Raw genomic sequence first — 20263 nt, forward strand, 5'->3', positions numbered from 1 at the left:
GCATCTTTCCCATCTGTGATAGCCAAAGAACAGTGCAGATGTCCACTGCCATCAGAAAACAAACACGAAGGAAGAAAATCAGTTTCTTCCACTGGTGAAAGAGTGCCTGAAGAGCTTCTTAGAATCATCGAATCGCTGAGGTTGGAAGGGACCTTTAAGATCATCAAGTCCAACCATTAACTTACCCTGACAAAACCACTTCTAAACCATGTCCTCAAGTACAATGTCTACTCTTTTGTCTGTGTCTAACAGGCACTGCTGGAGAAATGAGTTTGAATAGATTGAGGTGTCTGGGTCCTGTTTTATCCAAAAAATAAGTATTAGATGAATAGGATTTTTCCCGTGTGGTCCGGGCAGATGAGAAAATCTGGTCTTAGTTGCCGCTCAGTGTGAAGTTTGTTAAACTTCATGCACAGAAAAGGGCCAGGGGTTTGAAAATCAAACTTCCTTGCTTTGTTGGCAGCGTGCGGTTAAGACAGATCCCTCTACAGGAAAAAACACATGGGTGAACTCACATTAGATCATCTGCAATCAAACACGACCGGTAGCTGAGGACCTCACTTTGGAGATGGCTTAACCCTGCCATTGAACTTGCGCAGGTGCAACATCTTTCTTGCTCCCAGCTAAACAAAATACAGAATTATTTTCTGTCTGCTAAGAGATGTCCTTAGACTTCCCAGTGGGATTTCAGCCTATATTCAGCACAGTGCGTGACCCCAGTGAGAGTGCAGGGCAGTGAACGCATTGCTGAATCGATTCAGGGGAGTGCAGGAGGACTGCAGGGGATGGACACTTTTTGAGTGAATGACAGGTGGAAGGTTAAATACATAAAAGTTTATATCCCTCCATTTTCGCCAAACCAAGGTAAACACAAAACTAGAAGGGAAACGAGGGAGTAGTCACACGCTTTTGCTCCAAAAGTATTTTAACTTCAGCAAGAGAGTTTGCAGACAGATATTTTCAAAGAGGGTTTGATCAGAAGGTGTCATCTGAAATTACACTGTTTGTTTTTGTACTGTTATGGCTCAAAAAAAAGGAGGCGATGGAGCCAAGGCATTCAGGCTGCAACCCACCGTGGCAGTATCTGTGGCTCCCAGCACCCACCAGCAGCCCTTGCCTCGGTCTCCTTGGGGAGGAGAGGTGCTTCCAGCAGCCTGCTTTCTCCTCATGGCTGGGAAGCTAGGAATTAGCTTCAGCGCTTCGTGCTTCTATGCCCTTCACTTGCTGCGACCGCAGAATTGTTGCAGCACTTTGTGCAATGCCAGGCTGGCTGCCTGTGCGCCTCAGCTCAGCTCTGCTCAGGATGGGGCTGAAGCATCCCATGCCCTCCTCTCATCTGGGGAAGGTTGCCTAGTTATACAGGTGGCCTAGTTGTAATGCATGGAGTACCAAGACACCAAGAAGGACTTTCTGGACACCTGGCTGGGTTTTACAAGTCACGGACTACACTCTTAGTCATATGATTTATTTTGAGGTTGCCCTGCGAGGAGTAGGGAGTTGGACTGGACGATCCTTATGGGTCGTTTCCAACTTGAGATATTCTATGATTCTGTGATTCTGTGTTAGTTATTTGGTCTGCATCGGTAAGTGATGCAGGTCCCTCATAGGTGCCCTCAACCGTCCTTCCTATCCTCCATCTCCTGCAGTGGAGATGCCGGCTTTAATCTCGCTGCAAGATACTAAACCCAAGCTAGCCTAGGCTTCAATAGGCACCGCCAGAGATAGTTCAGCTCTTCAGCATCTCAAGGGATCTCAGACTGTCTCCATCATCTACAGACGTCCTAGGAAAAGTCCTCCAGCTTAAGCACCTGACATGCGGCTGGATGAATCTAATCCTTTGTGCCTTATAATGGCATAACCAGAGTCACTAGCTTTGGAAAAGCATAAAAAAGCGAGGAAGCCTATGAAAGCATGCTGTATTGTCATTAGGGTAAATGCTTAACATCATTATGCTAAAGGAGTTGGGGTTTCTTTGAGTGCATCTGTCATTTGATTCCTAACCTCAAAGACCAAAAAAGTGACCTGCTTTCAGAGACTGCCTGCTCGGTGTCACTGGAAAGCAGATTTCTTTTTAAGAGGATCCATATGGATATACAAATCTGTCATTGCTTTTGAAAACTGAATTAGCCTTTAGTTTGCTTTTACTTGAACTGAAAGCATTGCGCTAGCAACCAGGAGGACTGGATATTATTAGTAACCTTTTACAGGAAATGTGGTGTGTCATGGGTTGAGCATATATTTTTCTGGAAAATGCAGTGTACAGTGAAATGGGGGGAATAAGTAAACACAAAATGCTTATACCGCAGTTCACTCTATTTGAATGCCCAGCAATACACCTCTGAGGTTACCTGCTCACAAAGGAAGGAGGGAATGATATTTGAGATTTATTTTTGGCTAAAAGCATGAAGAGCAAATAGCTTTTTGTGCAAAATGTCAGCTGCATTTCTGGGAAGTAAACAACATTGCCTTAATAATCCATGGTAAATAACAACACTAAGAATGTTACCACCTATTATGCACACCTGCAGGTGTATCTGCCCAAACTTATGTAACTGTAGTTTGACATAGGAAATAAATACAGAAAAGTAAAACAAAGCATTTCAAACAAATTATTCCGTGAACAGCAGAATTAATGAAGTATAAGATGAAATTCAGCTCCAGGTAAAATTTGAGTGCCAACACAGAGGTATTCATGTATGGAGAAGACATCTGAGCTACCACTACAGTCTACAGAGATCTAGGGCTTGACTCGGTTTTGTCCAGCGTCACTGGGGATACTGTAGGGTATCTATCCTGGCCTCCAACTAGACACGGATCTCCCATAATAGTGTGTCGTGTCGGCCCATTGCCTCAGGATGACTTGGGTGTGCTAGAGTCAGTTGGCACTAGATGACTACATATTGGCAGCTGCACGCAGCCCTAACATGGTCACCTGTATTTGGGCAGGCTCCATTGCCTATATGATGAATTTCTTTTGATTGAAATGGTGCTTGGATGCCTCATTAGACCCTCAGGCTTTGATGTTCAAGTCTGGAGGCAGCTGCCATCCTTGAAGCATGACTGGGTTCCCTAAACACCGCTAGTTGCCTGCTGCAATACCCCGTCATGCCCTGGCTGGAGGATAGCTGGAGATTTAGGAAGACACACATCTCCTGTAGGTCTGGTGCAGATGTCTCAGATAACCTCAAACAACAGTAGACACCTCTGTTAAGGTCACTGAATTGAACCTATAAAGTCCAGAAGATTTTTATTCTGGATTTCTTTATCCCCTCCCTTCCTCCAGCTCCTTCCCATGTCCCTAGGTTGCCACTGGGAAGGAGACCCATGTTGTGGCTTGTTCCAAGCTTTGTCTGCACTGGTGGCCTGGGCAGCATCTCTTCTTTACCCACATGCTTATTTTCAGGATGCTTCTAGCAATGTGGTTGTCTCTGAGACCTCATCCCTTCTATCAAATTTGGTTAAAAATGGCTAAAGAGATTCCACCAGCGACCCCTTTGCTGATGGACTCCCACCTGCTTGGCAGTATATCCTGTACTCTGGTTTTCACCCACCTATCAGACAACGTCACTTGCAATACCTCTGAGCGGGATACGTAATGGAAGACTGATTCATACCAGACCGCCACAGTGATTAAGAGAAGACCCACACAGGCTGTCAGTGACACTCCAGTATGATGGAGCAGCTAAGAAACAATTAGCTTTAATCTCACTTTACTTTAGAGCCGGGTAGTGCTCAGTGCAGCAATAGTTTATTCAGCAGTTCATAATGGACATGGGCATCTGCTGTGCTACCAACTGCTTTCATTTGTAATCACGGTGATTGCAAAGAGTACTTTGCAAAACAGTACTGACAGGACACTTCAAATGCAGCGTCACCGGGGTGATTAAAACCAGGCTACTTTTAAAAATCCCAGCTCGTATATTCTGAATATTTGAAATAAGGGGGTAACAGGGTGGGGGGATGGTAGCAAAAACTTGTGGCTCTTTGGTAAGGCCCAGTACTGTTTATACTGTTTATTTTGGTCTGGTAGACTTTATCAATTTAAAAAGACTATTGGAAAGACAGAAGCCAGGGGACTTGCAAGTATTTATGGTAGCATCAAGAGATCACAGAGGAAACATCTTCCCAAAGTCCATTTTACTGCTCAAACAGAAGTGCCGCAGCACTGATCTCTGCCTCGCAGTGCCACAGAGCACCCACCCACCTTCTACAGGCGGCAGAAGAGTTGATACCAGGAAATTTGGCCCTGGTTTATTTTGGGTAAATATATTTTAGCTGATATTGGTTTGAGCCACCTTTGCCTCATTTCCGTCATCCTGGGACTCTACCTCCGGCGTGAGCTTCTCGCCCTCGTTAATCCGGCATGAAAGCTGTAATTCATCCCTTCTCAGACCACGAGCAGGTGTAGTGTCCCATACGCAGCAGCTGGTGATCAGCCTGCAAGATGTATTGCTGGGAACAGCCTTCTAGAAGAAACTGTTTTTATTTATTTGTTATAATTGTATATATTGGAGGAAAAAAACCCAACTCCTAGAAGGTAAAAAGAGGTTTAAATCTTCAAATATATCACCCAAATGTATAGTTTTGTCTGATCTTGCAGTGCACTACCAGAAAAGGTAGACAGTGCTGAAGTTGCAGGAACAAGAGGAAGCCAACTTATGGTCTCCAGTTCAGTTTGGATCTTCCCGTACATGCGTGAAAATCTTCAGACAGGTTTTTCCTTGACTAGTAGGAGCATTACCTGCTCTGGGGGTGAGCCCTGCTCAGATTTAGCCACATTAGTCCTGAGCCTGATGGGTTGTTTTTGCCTGGAAGGCAAAGGTTTTGAAACTATATGACCTCTTAGGTGTTTATTCACAGTCACAATAGATTTTCTTCATGGCCCAGAGGATAGTTAAATCAAGACTATCCATGAAAACACATACAAATGTTTAGAAATGTTTCCAAATGTACTGTTTGGTTTAAATTTCATGCACATGTATATCATTATATACTATGAAATATAAATAACAATATTCACACTGAGTAAAACCCAAAAAGGTCCTGAAAACATTCTTCCTATAGTCTTTTTCCACGTGTAAGCAGCACCTTTCTGGATGTCAGTAAGTCTTTCAATTAGTGATTTTCTCCAAGATGGAATACTGACAATTACAGGAAATTCATTTCACCACCACTTATGAGAACATTTACACTACGTAGTTTCCAATGAAAATTTTATCCCATGTTCTGTTCCTGAGCTTTGCCTTTTCTTTTTCATGTTTTGGGGTATTAGAGGGGGAAGCAGAATGTCACGGTGTCTTATTGTCCATGGTAAACTTCTACACCTGAAATTAAAGTGTTTGGAAATGGCTGCACTCCTTTTCCTGCTGAAATCACCTGTAATAAAGGCAGTTCCACAGACACTGCTGGTGTTACAGTGGCACAGCCTAGCTAAGACCCAGACCCTCCTTCCTCCAAGACCAAACATTTGTCCTCCACAATTAATCATTGATTTCCTTTTAACTTTATTGGTTTCAGGTGCTCAACCTCTTCCTGGCCTTGCTGCTAAGCTCTTTCAGTGCTGACAACCTCTCGGCACCAGACGAGGATGGGGAGATGAACAACCTGCAGCTTGCTTTTGCTCGGATCAACAGGGGTCTTCAGTACGTGAAACACACGACCTGGGATTTTTGCTGCCATGTCCTCCGGCACCCCAAGACGACGGCTGAAAAGAAGGCCATGATGAAGCTCGCTGCCCAGAATACAGGCGCCCTTAATAATTGTGTGAACAGCCTCACAGCCGCTGAGCTCGGCAAAGACATGGAGAACCACAAAGAGAACCACGCTGAGGATGGGATGAATAAAAATGGGGAGAAACACCTAGGAATTACAGACAACGATGATTTCATGACCAATCCTGACCTGTCCATTTGTGTTCCTATTGCTGTGGGAGAGTCGGATATCGAGGAGGAAGACGAGGAGCAGAGCACCTTTACTGAATTGGAGCAGGTAGACAACTAAAATGTTTGCTTGTTGTGGCTTATTAAGAGTTCCTTCGTTCCCACCCTTGCTCTGGATCCATGGCTCGAGATGCGAATGTCCTATGGCCTAATCCTGCCTTTGATATGTTGTTAACTTCGGAAGAAGTTACAGGTGCATATCCAAGAGCAAAATTCAGTCCCCAACAAGAGGCATTCCCTTGCTCTGTATTCTTTGTGCTTGTCTAGATTAATTCTTCTAACCAGAGCAATTAAACCCTTTCTCACGCAGGAGGCCGGTAGGGTTTTTTTGTTTGTATTTTTTGTTTCTTTGTTGTTTTATTTTCAGCTGAATCGTGGGAATGTTACAGAACAAATCTTAGGTCCTCTGATTATGACAGGGGATTTTCTCAGTGTGGAGAAATGGTCAATGGCTTGGTTTGATTTGTGCAGCAAGAACTGAGGGCCAGGTGGTTCTCTTAAAAATACAATATACGGTGAGGTAGAGGCTGATTGACAAGGCACCAGAGAAAGAGAGAAGACATGTAATCGTATGTATTCAGACAGGAAAAATAGTTATTTGCCTGTTCTTTGGTGTGACACGGCAGATTTTCCTTTTCCCCAGAGCACCCTGTAGTAAAGGATGAAAAATTCTGCGTGGTTTGAAGTGTTGGTGTAAAACGGGGAAGAAAAATCTTCACAGGAACATTTTTCTTTCTCTCCTTCTCCCCCTTTCCCCTTTCTACCAGCTTTATCTCTTGGCTCCACGCAGCATATCTAGTTAATGTTTTCCAGACCCTCCAGCCTTGATCCAGCATCCTCTGACGCCGGCTGAGACCGGCGGAGTTCAGCAGGCGCTGGATCAAAGCTCCTGTTTCAGATCCAGCTGTCAGGAGGGATCCCCGACCTCTTGGTTGAGGGGAAGAAAGTTTTGAAGCAAAACCGTCCTTAGAGAAGGGCTGTCCTAAAAAAGCCCCGAGGAAGGACTCTCCGCCAGGACGAGGGCACAAATCAGCTGCTAAATGTTAATTTCTGCTGCTCTGTTGTGGAAATCTTTTCAGTGTTAGTGCGTCTGCTCACCAGCACGTCTTGCACACTGACCGTCCCCTTGGGGACCTGAATGGCAAGGGGGCAGAAAACTTTATCATCAAGCCCCAATGTCAAGGTAACAAAAAAAAGAAGTCTGAGATTTTTGGTAAATGCTTTTAGGGACTATTTTTTTAAGGAATACTTCTATTGAAATGACCTGTGGATCAGTGTGGGTGGCACAGCTGTTTTTTCCTTTGAAGTCCTTCCCTATTCCCAGCGTTGTGTTAGTTAAACCTACAAGCAGAGTGCATTTGAATATAGTAGGTGGGTTTCTTAGTATCAGCTGATCTGTGCATGCTGACTAGTATAAATGCGTTTAATAATGTATAAATGTGTTTCATTCTGGAGTTTTTGGTTTGGTTTTGGTGTGTTTTTTTTTTTTCTTTTTGGCCTTTAAATATATCCACACCTTTCTGCTACATCTGACAGAGGGTCACAATCTTAAAAACTCTCAGATTTTTTCCTTCGCAGTGCAAAGCAAAAGTTCGTCAGACACTTTGTGTGTAAGTGTCCATGAGGTCTGGAAGCGCGGGCGCGTGTGTATGTGTGTATGAACACGTGTGTATGTCGCATCACTGTATTCCACCTCCCTCAAGATAGATAGCAACAATCACAAGCTAAACTGCAGCATAGAGCATGGAGGGCTTGGGATTTTTACATCTGACTGTACCTTAAAAGTATAGAAATGTGGGTTTCTCTTTAGCTGCACAATGTGTCCATGTAGGCGCTGGTGTGCATAGTGGGAAATGGAACAGGCAGCGGTCCATTTTACGCTGTACAGCAAGTAAACGTGGAATTAGACTTTAGTGATATCTATTAGAGCCATGAGGGAGAGGGCTGATGTGGAAAGATAGGTGTTTTGGTGAAACGGAACATTATGAATAAAAGTTGATTTGAAAATACTAGGAAAACTTCTTCAACTTGTTTCAACAATATTGAAACGTTATCATATGTAATATAAGCATTGAGGATTCAGAGTGAAACAAAATAGGAGGAAAAAAAAACCCCAAATACTGTTTTTGCACTGTATCTTTTAATGATTTTTTCGATAAACATTAGAGTAAAACATTACTCTAATGATAAGATAAACATAGTCACATTATCACAAGATATTTGGATTGCAGTGAAATATAGTTTACTGCTAGTGTGTGCGCGGAACAGAAGGTGTGGAGTTGAGAAATGTATTAATTGGCTTTGTCACTAGCGTTTTCCAGGCTTTGACAAACAGCTGCAGCAGGTCACTGCTGTTCCCCTGTGCGTGGCCCTGATCGATGGTTTTCAACCTTTGTCTGCAGGCCTGAGGGGTCTGCTGCTGAAAAGGTCCAAACACAAAGCGAGTTCATAAATCCAGCAAACAATTTCATCAAATTTCTAGAGAGGGAAATGTCTGCGTGCAAGGGGGTTGCAACTCGAAGACTCAAAATACATGGGCGTAATAAATAAACAAAAATAGGAAGAAGCTCAACAGCAGGAATGAAAATTGTGTGATGAGCTTTGCATTTGCTTTCCTGCAAAACCCTCATCGATTTGCACAGCTGTAAATGTCTCCATCAGAAGCAGAGCCATGAGAAAGCAGATCCCAAAGATCTGTCGTTTTTAATGGTGCCCATTCCAAAGATGTATGATCTTTGGACCCACAAAATAACTCTCTTGATCAACACATAGGTTACTGCAGAAGAAATTATTGCACCTGGAGGTCAGTATGAAATCCCAGTTTCCCGGGTATAGCGCTGTGGGCATTGCGGCGTGCTGACCTTTGTATCAAGGGCACCTCTGTGGCACTCTGAGGAATAAACTTCCCCACTCGTTCCTACAAGCTTTAATCCGGTGAGCTTCAACTCCGTGGGGGTCCTTACCTCCTTCCCTCCAGGGTGGCCATGATAACCATGGCAGAGCTCGCGAAGGAAGAACAACGTGAACAAGAGCAAAATTTACATGATTGCGTTGAAAGGGCACAATTACGGTGAAGTATCTTTCTGTGTGGAGGACATCGTACAGAAGCGAAACTACCAAGGGGACACTAAACATTCAAATCTATTCTAACTGTTCCCTAATTACAATCCATATTTTTACATATTTAAATATTTTAGCATGTACAACGAGAATGCGTATGTATATTTACTTCTCGGGAGAAGACAACGTACCCTGCTCCACGTTAAAGTTGTTGGCTGACCTGGAATTTAGCAGCCCTTTGGCAACATTGCCAGCACCTCGTGCGTCTGGATTTTTGTGCAATAGCATGGGAGAGGAGGCGAAAGGAGATGCATAAACAAGGAGTGTACGTACGTATGTATGTCTCTCGAGCGCGGCTAGGTAAACCTACACAATCTTTACACGTCCTTTACACTTCCTCTGTCAGTTCTGTTCATCGTGAGCTCACTTCAGTCCAGACTTATCCGTCGTGACGGAGGGGCTAAAGGAAGGCTGGTCGCGGGCAGAACCACAAAGTTGTTGATCCCGAGGAGGTATTTTAGGGTGATGATCAGCTCAGCTTACAGCTCCTGTACCAATGCCGGGCTCTTCCCCAAAAGTCACAAAACTACTCTAAAGTAAGCCGTTGTGGCTATGAGAAACGGGGCCTGCAGCGTTACAGGCAGCAGTTTGAAATTTTGGGTGATGAGAAGCCCTTCTGTGACTGCACATTTTCCTCTGAGTAATAGAAATGTCTAAGTTTAAATCTCAGCTGCCATTTCTGTTATCAAAGCTTACGCTGGCAGCAGCCGTCTTCCTGAAAGCTGCCAATTTGTGGCACTGTCATTGAGAGGATTTCGAAAGAATGAGCCCACCTGATAGCTTCTAAATCTCCTTTGATTACTGAGATGCGAGTGAGATGATCTGCGGGCTTGGAGAGCCAGGAGACGCGTGCCTGTAGCCCACACACATGGTGAAAGGATCAGAAAGAAAAGCTGAACAACAGAAGTCATCAAAGGTGCAAGAAGCTGGCAGAAGAGGAGAGGGGCTGAGAAAGGACCACTTTGAACTTAATTCATTTGTCATTACTGTGCAATACATGTGTTGATGCCAGTCACTGCAACGTTTCAGCATATGTCTTTCTCGAACCCCCCCTCCTTGCCCTGCTCATAGAGCTGGGGAAGTCTCTCCCTGTCAGTCCACAAGATTTCTTCAGGATTTGAGTGATCGAACAAGAGATGAGAACAAGAATAACTGTCTTCCATTTTTCCTCTGTCTTTGAGATCTATAATTTAAAGATGGGTTGTCCTAGCAGGAAAGCAGTTCCTAAAAGCTCAGCAGGAGCCACAGTAGTGTGCTGACTGCATCTTCTCAAGGTTCTTTCGGGTACTCACTTTGGCTTCCTAGATGATTAAAATGTGGAAATTGTTTTCTTGAACCTCCATAGTGTGTCTTGTAATTGCTTATAAAAAACATCTTTCATCAACTTTCTGCCTCCTGCAGGAGTAAGAACCAGATTATGGGGACAGTAAGGTGATGGGACAATTCAGTGTGCATAGTCCAGTCCACCTGACACAGTGGATTCTACCAGAACTTACCCGCAGTTTAACTACATTGACAGTTTCAGACATCAGAGGGGTTTGTACCATTGACATTAGATATATGTCCAAAGCTTAAATCTTCAAAATTCCTACTTTAGTATTGCTTAACCTTCAGGGTGCCCACAGCTGTAGCCCAGGATGGTGCATGCCTTTTTTACAGTGACATCGCTTTGTGGTTCAGAGGACTCCTGTGATCAATGGACTAACAGGAGGTTGCAGATGAGTAATGTTGGATGTCCTGAATCAGTCCCTGAAGTACGGAGTTCTGCACTTATACTGTTCAACTCTGTCTTGATTCTGTTACCCCAGACCTCAAGGATGTCCAGGTCTTTCTGTATGCGATTGGGATCCTTTTCTGCATTGATGAGTTCCTACAGTCAGCAAATTTTATTAGTACAACCTAAGAAAATGCCTCTACCATTTCCTTGTTGTTTGAGTCAGCCCAACAGTGTTCTTATTGCTTTCTCCCCTTTCTTAAATTTAATTACTACACGTGCTGCCTTACTCAAACTACTGCCCTCAACTTGATCTGCCCATAGGATGCCGCTGCGAAGACGATCCACGCTGCGGTGGCTAGTGTGGCTTTTGGCCACAGTGGGCTGAAAAGCATCTCACATTTGCTCCCTCTGCCGTGACAAAGCCAGGCACGGATGCTGCCTTCCGCAGAGATAACACCTTTGTATTTTCACATGCAGCGCAGTGCCGAGCCAGCAGCACTTGCCTGCTTGTCTTCAGAAAATGCCATTATTGATTTGTTCCGACGGAGTGGCTAATTGGGTCATATGGAAAGTGCTGGCTGCCCGCTGCTGGGACGGAGCGCTTTGCAGCTTCTTACCCCTTCCTCGACACCAGGCACACGCGCCGTGGCAGCGCTGCCTCTCCGTGCGCGGCCACCAGGTCCCAGATCCCACCGTAGCCAATTTGTGCCACCCTGAGCCCACAAAGCTGGCCGAGGGCTGGTCCATCCTCTTGCCCAAGGCTTAGCCCTGGCTCTGGAAATCCTTAAATAGCAGAGAGTTGTTGCTGTGCCTGCTAGGGCTCACCTTGCCGTGACCTGGCAGGGAGTATTGCCTGTGGGAAGGAGATAGCATCTTTCATTGCCCCTCAGGGTTTCCCAGCTGCATTTTCTCGGTGTGCTTTCCCTAGACCCCTCCAAGGCGGAGCAGCACCTCTGCTGTGATTTTTCAAGAGGTCTGGGTCTGCACAGAGGACCGGAGGAGTGTACATCGCCTGGGTTGTGCACACCGAATGAGTATTCATTGCTCCGGAGCACACCTTGCTTTCTCCATCATATTCACATTTTTTCTCTATTTTTTTTTTCCCCCTCCTCCCCTTGTGTATACCCTTGTCTAGGCTCCACCAAATGCACCTCCCAGGAAAACCAAGTTTCCAGACTTTAGATGAGTAATTGCCTCTGTACACGTCAACGCTAGATCTGGCTGCCACCATGGTCTCTATTCAATGGCACAGTTTCTGTATTGCCCTGAACTGGATCAACCCCCCAGGCTTTTATTCTCTTCTTCCCCGTAGTTATTTCACAATTACTGACTCATTTTATTTCATTTGACAAGGTGAAACTGTTTCTGATGGCTTTTTTTGCGTGTTTCTACCAGTAAGGGATTCATAATTTTGAGGTCAGAGAGGGCCATAAGGATCATCATGGTTTAACTTTCTCATGACACTGGGTCAAAGACTTCAACCGCTCATTTCCGCACAGAGCCTGTAAGTTTATTTTAGCTATGATACATCATTTGTAAGATAGAAAAAATACTGCAGTGTCTCAGGTAACAGAGAGTTCACCATCTGCATCTGGACCCACATCTGTTTCCTTTGTATACAGTGGAAATTTTACTGTACAATTTCTGCACGTTACAGACCTGCTCCTAAACCTGAAGTGATTCTATAAAAGTCAATAGAATTATTCCAGGTTGACACAAGTGTAGCTGAAATTATTGAAAATTGCTATAAAAATGCCAGTGCGTAAAGATTTTGATATAAAATTGTTTGTGACAATGTCTTATGCTCCTAATAATTCTACTGTCTATAAATCAGAGATACCATGAAGTCCTGTGTTTATTTGACAGGGTACATTAATTTCAGCCTTTTACTGCAGGAAATATACTTTATTGTCAGGAACCGTAATGCCCTTTCAAACAGTATTTATATTCTGCCCGTTTCCAGTTCCAGTCTGTGGGACATGTTCTCTTTTAGTGCAACTGGATAAAATACCTTTGAATCCTGTGGATGACTCCCCAGTTCTTACTGGCAGGAGAATGAGCCCATGTGTATACATGCGTGCAGCACGCAATAAATTTTAGAGCATTCTTCTTTTCAGCTATATTTAGGCCAATATTTTACTAATCATTAAGTAAGATAGCAGGAGTTCATTATTATTAGGTGCGTAGTTTGCTTGGATTTCTCTCTTTTTAAACTGTATGTTTTGCTTTCCATTTCTTGAAAACTGCATAGAACTCAATTGTTTGCTAATTATTTTTAGCAATAAAATAGACCATTTCTGTATTTATTGTCTTCAGAAGAATAGCAGCAAGACCAGTAGAAAAAAAAAAAAAAAAGGACTGTAAATCACAGCAGCAGATTTAAAACACCTATGCCCTCCTCTTTGCTTCTACATATAGAAAGACATTTGTGTTTATTTTGTTTCGGTACGACAGGGCAGAAGAAGACTCCGTGTCAGATCTCTGCTGACGCGATTAGAGCAGTCACACTGCAAACAAAGGTTTTAGGGTGCTTATTCAGTGCGCGGTGGCAGGGAAATATATTTGTCCGCAGCATAATGCCTAAGGTGCAGGAAACACAGGGAGCTGATGGAGGAGAGAAAGAGGGGGGAGAAAAAAAAAAAAAAAAAAGGAAAAAATCCTGGCATTGAAAGAACCGATATCAGGCGTAGCGGACTTGACAACATGCATTTGGACAAGTGCCCAGACCGTGGACTACGCGTCAGTCACAGCTTACTGGGTGCCATTTCCCAGTATCCATATCTCTCCCTGGAGCAAAACGCCGCCCAGAAATGAGCATTTCTCACTGTTTCTCCCTTTGGTAAAGAAAATGCTGACATTTAACATTTTGGACAAAATGAACAGCAGCCAGTTCCCCAGCGGTTCCTGTGCCAAGCGAGACAGTGCGTGCGTGCCGGTGTCAGGGGGTTGAAATTATTCTCATTAATTGTAGCCCAAAATAGCAAAATTTAAAATAACGGTTATTTTGTTGTTATTGCCAGTGATAATATGAGACTTCCCTAATGATGAAAATATTGACGCCTTCTTTGGGTGAAAGGTTCCGGGTTATTTGAGGCACTTTCACTCACTGCACCTTGAGGCAAACTTCCAAAATTTAAACTTCCATCAGAGGAGCCCATTAGTTGGAGTTCTTCATATTATACTGTGGAGAGATCCCAATTACCAAAAGAAACATGAAGTAGATTGTGATTAAACTTCAAAATGCAATTTAGCAGAAGGTATTAGCTTGAACTCTGAACAATGAACACTTATGAAACATTTTCACTGCCTATTTAAGCCTATTGAATTGATAACAGGCTAAATTAACTTTGGCAGTCCATCTTTTTGCCAAGTTCTCCCACTTAGACTAATTTCCAGAGTCAACCCTTGGAATAATGAATCTGTGTTTTATCACGGGCAGCGTGTTGCCCAGTGTGGGAAAAGATCTTAGGCCAGCAAGGCAGAAGCCATCAGAAATAACGTGCCTTGCTCCTCTGCGGTCAGAGTTCAAGCGCTTAAAACGTTCTGGATTAATCCATGAAGGAGCACTGCTGAACTGCTCTCTCCCTCCTTGCGGGACAGCGTTTGGCAAAGCATCCCGTGCTTGTGCAGAGCCCAGCGTTTGGCGGCTGCGATGATGTTTGTCTGGCGAAGTTTTAGTTCACCTTTATTCAAAATGAAAGAACGTAGCGGGACCAGGCTGGTGCCAAGGGAGGCTTTGCTGTTAACAGCCTCTGCTGAGCAGCTGTGGTTTCTGGCCAGTCTTAGCCTTCACCATTCTGAATTTTAAGGGACAGGTTCTGGTATTTTTATCCAGCTAACTACTCACAGGTGCATTATTTTTCAGAACAGGTACTGCACTTGGCTTCCAAATACCCTACAACTTTCAGGGGGAAAAAAAAATGTGTTTCTGAGGTGCGCCAGGAGGACAAGTTCTGTGTTTAGCTGCACAGGTGTAAGTCCAAACTATGATGGCATTAACTCTGACAGATGAAAGCTCTGTTGGAAACTCCTTTGGGACGTGCAGACTTCCAAGTAGAGGGGCGTAGTTTCATCTACCGGTACGTTCACAGGGAGATGGGCAACAGGCCTATGCTCTTTCTGAACTCAGAGACTATTGCGTTTAAGCTGTTTTGCCCACATTGCTCTTCTGCATGCATGTGTTAGCGATTTGGGTTTTAATAAACAGGGTCCCTATAAAGGCTGGCTCATCATGAAAAAGAAAAAAAATGTAGGTGGATTCCCGTGGCAAATACGAGCAGCATCTTCTAATTCTGACATTTGACTGCTCCCTTTGCACCAGATTGTTTCTGGCTTTTGCATAGATAAATAGCAAGAGAAAAGACGGGGAGGGGTAGATAAGTGCTGAAAAACTGAGCAAAAAATCAGTCCACTACGTTAGCCTGGTGTCTGGTTGTTTCAGCTGTTTCTGACCGGGTGGCGTAGGATGGAGAGTGGGGATGACCAGCCTCAGATAATCAGGTTTAGACTTTCTCTTTCTTGTTTTTATACCCTCTCTGAGGAATTTGCGGGTCTTAAGTTATGTACGTGTGATGCAACCTTAAGGTAGGACTTCACATGCTTCACAGCAGCACTGCAAACGCTGTAGTCTGCTAATAAAATGCACTTGTACAGGCACATAGTGTAGCACGAGTCCTCTCTGTGTCTTAGCGATAATCCTAGTGCTGTGGTGCGGTATCGCTCCAGGTTTTCCTCTGATTTCTCATTAAACGGAGTATACAGAAGTGATTCTTCAAAGCGGGTTAGAAAGATTCCTAAATGTGCACGCTTAAAATTGACAGCTGCACACCAGCCCTTTTTTATTCCTAGCAGAATAAGTGATACTAAACTTCCCCTTCTCATATTAAGGAAGCAAGAGGATTTTCCTGATGTATTTGGTGATTTTTCTTCTCATGCTAAACACGCAGAAAGGTCAGTCCACTGATTTTACTGGTGCTACAAGGATCTACAATTACTTGTGAAAGAGGAGAACAAAGATCAGAAATGATCTGTTCTGGTAATAAGAACCCAGGATTCGTTTCCCCGGTTCACCGTTATTTATTTCTCTCCCATTTTAGCTCAGACTTTTCAAGACTTTTCAGAAGGACTGAGTTCAGCCCGTCTGAGAGTTGTCAGCCCGGCAGCTCTGCAGACTGCACTCTCCTGTTTACTTTACACACAAAACAGGTGCCACCCCGGCAGAAATGCGAGCCCGCTGCATTTCAGCAGCATTGCAATCTGCTCCCTTCTCCATTTATGCAGAGGTAGGATATAAACAGTTCAGTTTTCACCATCATTTACTTCTTGGCTTCTTTGCAGAGGCAGGGTGCCAGTTACTAGACACAAACTGTTGCTGAGAAAGGATGCCAATCGCTACCAGGCACGGTAATTTTATGAAATCCATAGCTGTATGTAAGGAGGAACATAAACATCAACAATTACTCTGCAGAGTAAACAGTCCTCTCGTAACTATGTGTGCCACACTGCTGAACTGGGTTCATTATGTATGAAAAGCTCCTCAGACTCCTATTATGGCTTTCATACCCAAAATCTGGCTACAGGAAGCTTTGCAGGTTAAAAATATATTGTCATCTATTAAAGGACTAATTGCCGCTCTACTGAATTGCATTTCTCGAGGAGGCTCAATTTCGTAGTGTCGATCACCTATGAATGGCTAAAGCAGCCGTATTTCTGTTGCCAGCATCCTTGTCTGCTGCTGATGTTCCTCTGACGGGCAGCGTCCCGTGGGAAAGCAGGGTCCCACCTGTAGGGCCAAGTGTATGCAGGCTTGGGCGGGGGGGGACACACCAGGATGAGCCACCACCCCTCCCAGTCTGCTCCCGGAAATGACCTGACCAGCTCATTCCTGGAAAGCGACTAAAGAATGTGGACATCCCTGAAATCACGTTAGTGTCTCAAAATTGGTCGCCAAAGAGACAGAGGGACGCGTTGCCCTGGTGGGGAGCAGAGAAGATGTATAGGGTTGAAGTTTCCCATTGCACTGAGGACTGGAGAGAGGCGGTTTGCATTTGCGCTGTCTCATCAGAGACAGGGGATATCCTGTCCGCCTCATAAAATAACTTCAATTAACTTTATCGTGCCACATCCTTCATCCGTGCTTGCTGGCTCTGCAGTGAGGGTTGCAAGGGGGGAGGGCTCCAGAGCCCATTCCCATTTCTTGCCGCCCCACCTGCTTGGGAGAGGAAGCTTCCTGCTATCAAAGGCTTTGCACGTCGTCCTTCTCACAGCGACTGGGGCCAGGGAATCAGGGAACAAATGTTGCAAGCCAGGGTCATGATCCAGGGAGTGAGTGAAGCATCAGGAGCACCCATCCGAGCTGATGACCAGCCGAAAGGCAGGTCCTGGGTTCCTCTTTCTAAATTTGTTTGCACAGGATGGAAAAAATGATATTTCCATGGGGAAGGAATAAAGTGAATCCGTGCCGATGACAGGTATTTGTCTTGTTTTGCCAACAGCAATTCCTCTTTCCAAAGGAGCGGCATTTGCACTAATCCCCATTTGAGCCTGAAACAATTAGCCGATCCGTGCTTTTAAGAGGCAGAACGCAGTGTGGAGCCTTTGTATTTATTTGTGTCAGCAAACAAGTATGTGGGTCCGTGCACAAACACACTTGAGATGTCACCCAGATTATGCTCTATTTTCAATCTGGTTGCTGTTTTTCTGGTGCTACAACTGAGCTGCAGCATGCGAGGGGACAACTCTGGGCCCATCCTCCTCCGTGTGCTAATTACTGGTACGGAGTTGGCAGATCACCTCTTTTTAGGGCCCTGATCAGAGCAGAGGTGAGCAAACTTCTGGTTGATGCTTTAAAGGAGGAGCCGAGGTCTGTCCTGGGCTCCCAACCCTCTGTTTGCATGCACAAAGTTGGTTTTTTTTTTGCACTGCTGAATGGTTTTACTTTATAAATTATGAAAACAACCGAATCAATAAATATTAACATAACGTGTATTGCCTTGGCAACATGGCACTTGATACAAAAATTAAAAACAAATTATATAAACCACCCACGGTGGGGAGCTTTACAGGAGATAAACCTGCTGCTGTTGCTGCCAGAAGAACGAATCATCTGGAAGCAGAACAAACCCAAACAGTCCGAAGTTAAACAACGCAAACCAAAGGCACCTTCCCCCAGCCAGGTCTGCGCTGAGCTTCAGGTGCTGTGTGCAGGAAACGAGACTGGCGCATCCCGCGAGAGCGGTTTGCCAGGGCTGGCACCAGTTGTTTGCAAAAACTCCGTTGGTTCCTTAACGCTCCTTTTGGGATCAATCTGCACAACCCGATTCATTTGGAGAGTCCGTTTTTCTTAGAGATTTTTCTCCCACCTTATAAATTTGCAGGACAAGTCTGAAAAATACACGGTGATGAACCAAATCAGTGTACGAGCACATGCGCCTGTTTCCCCCATTGGATAATTTGCCAGGATATATTTCATCAGTTTTAATTAACATTAACTCATCGATACTTGGTACGAGTGTGATTTCTGGGAAGTAGCTGGGTCCATGTTTCCTGGAGTTTAGTCTCTAGGAAAGTGTTGCTAAGTCTGGGTACCACGAAGAGGGGTTAGTAAATAGAGAATTGGTGTAAGTTTGGCATTTGACTGGAGCTTAGTGCAATAATTTGCTTAGGAATTTGAGTGTTTGTCAGATCAGCTGAGCTACACAGTCTGTTCTCGTGCACTGCATAGTTTCTAATGAATCTGAGCACACAACCTTTCTGCAAAAATGAACTTGAGGTGTCACCTCAGATTGCATTGCACTTTTAACATGAAACAATTGTTTCTGTTGTTTTAGTGCTATAACCAATATCATGCCATTAAGATTACTTGGTGCTATGTCTTATGCACATTGCATTAAATAAAGCCCTTTTTATGGCTGAGCGTCTTATTTGTGCATCCCGTGCCTTCCACGTTAGCATCTCCCCTGAGTATTACACTATTTCTATAGATGCGCCTTAAAGAGTGTTACTTTTTGATGGGGATGGAACTATAACTCGATGATTATGGAGTAATCTCTGGTCTGTGAAGATCAGTGCTGAACTGTGCCTAGAAATTGTATGTAATACATTCTTATGCAGAGGGTACAGGCTTAGACATGCATAATTTAATTTATTAAAGTTAGAATATATTTTAGACCACATGCCCTCTGAAGCAGGAAACAAGTAATTTGATTTTGAATTAATTTGCTAGAAACACAGAACGACATTTGAAAGGACTGGTACAAACCTGACAGTCCGAAAGCATTTATACGGGGAGCAATTTGCTTAACCAACTGCTTCCTTTGTGTCATCTGTTCTTTCAGATCGTTATATTTGGAATAAAGTGTTTTTCTGCTCCTGGTACCTCTTGAGGGACTTCCTGTGGTGATGTGGCTTTAGAACTGAGGCGGTTAGGCTGCGGCTCCCTGGGGAAGGGAAACTCGCTTAATACATGAATAACGTTGAATGTCAGTCAAGCCAAGGGAAAAAAAAAAAAAAAAGGTGGACAAGTGAAAGATAAATAGGTTTAAATAATTACTGTTGAAATCCTGTTATGCTTGTAATTTTTTTTCTCAGCATGGAAGTCCTTCTGTAAGCAATTCAGCCCAACCCTTTGAAACCAACTGAAGTTTTATTAATATTTTAGTAGCAGCCTTAGTAATGGCATGAACGAGGGTAGTGCTCTGACGAGTACTATCCACTCACCCACTGCTATGGAGTTTTCAGAGAAACCCCTGTCCCAGGTGAATCAATGAAGCCACACTGATTTACACCAGCAAAGAACCCGGATCTCCAGGTGTAGGGACCAACCCTGCAAACATAGTCGTCTCTGCCATTACTCCTGGGAGTACTTCTAGAGAGCTCAGCAGCAATAATCATCACCCCAGGAAGAAGCGGCTGGATTTAATGGCACCGCTCATACTAGCAAGCACTGGCTCTAGCCAGATGTGTTTGCAGGAAAAAAAAAATACTGCCCCAATTCCAGAGTCCATCCCTTTTTAGTGAAGTACTTAAGGATGCGCTCTCCTTTCAACCTGTGCTTAAGTCCTGTTGGCATCAGTGAGTGCAAAGTAGTCTTAAGTGTTTTGCTGAATAGGAGCCGCATACGTTTATGTGTTTACCTGCAGTTTTTCCACATCTACTTTTCGATACCTTTCATCTCTTCCTCTGAACTTTGCGCTTTCCTCTTCTTCAGTGTGTGTCCTGTCTCCTCTGGGTGCGTTTTTTTTCCACGCTGTTTCGAGCAGGCTCGTAGCACAGCTTTGGGTGTTGCGCTCGTGCTTCTCTCCAGCTGTAATACTATCGCCGCGACTTCAGAGTACAGCCCTCGGCTATTTGACTGAACTGCAAACACCTTTCTGTGCGCCTCAGGTCACTGGAGGAAGCGTGTGTCTCGAAAAGCAGACTCAAAATAGAGATTGCAAGGGAATTTCCGCCTGCCCCAGCAACAACAACTCAGAAAAAAAAAAGTTGG

The 20263-nt window shown here is 44.3% G+C and overlaps 1 protein-coding gene across 1 annotated transcript in view; it reads left to right on the forward strand.

Moving 5' to 3' along the window:
* The window catches only part of LOC309686298 (sodium channel protein type 5 subunit alpha-like), a gene marked incomplete at its 5' end in the record, with an annotated part of 177068 nt that overhangs the window by 100497 nt on the left and 56308 nt on the right, over window positions 1-20263 (forward strand). Inside the window, 1 exon segment of the mRNA XM_082498902.1 lies at window positions 5518-5988. Coding sequence (XP_082355028.1) covers window positions 5518-5988 — 471 coding nt within the window.

This window comes from Vanellus vanellus (genome assembly GCF_965231255.1).
Source record: "Vanellus vanellus genome assembly, chromosome: 2".
In the NCBI taxonomy this organism is placed as follows: domain Eukaryota; kingdom Metazoa; phylum Chordata; class Aves; order Charadriiformes; family Charadriidae; genus Vanellus; species Vanellus vanellus.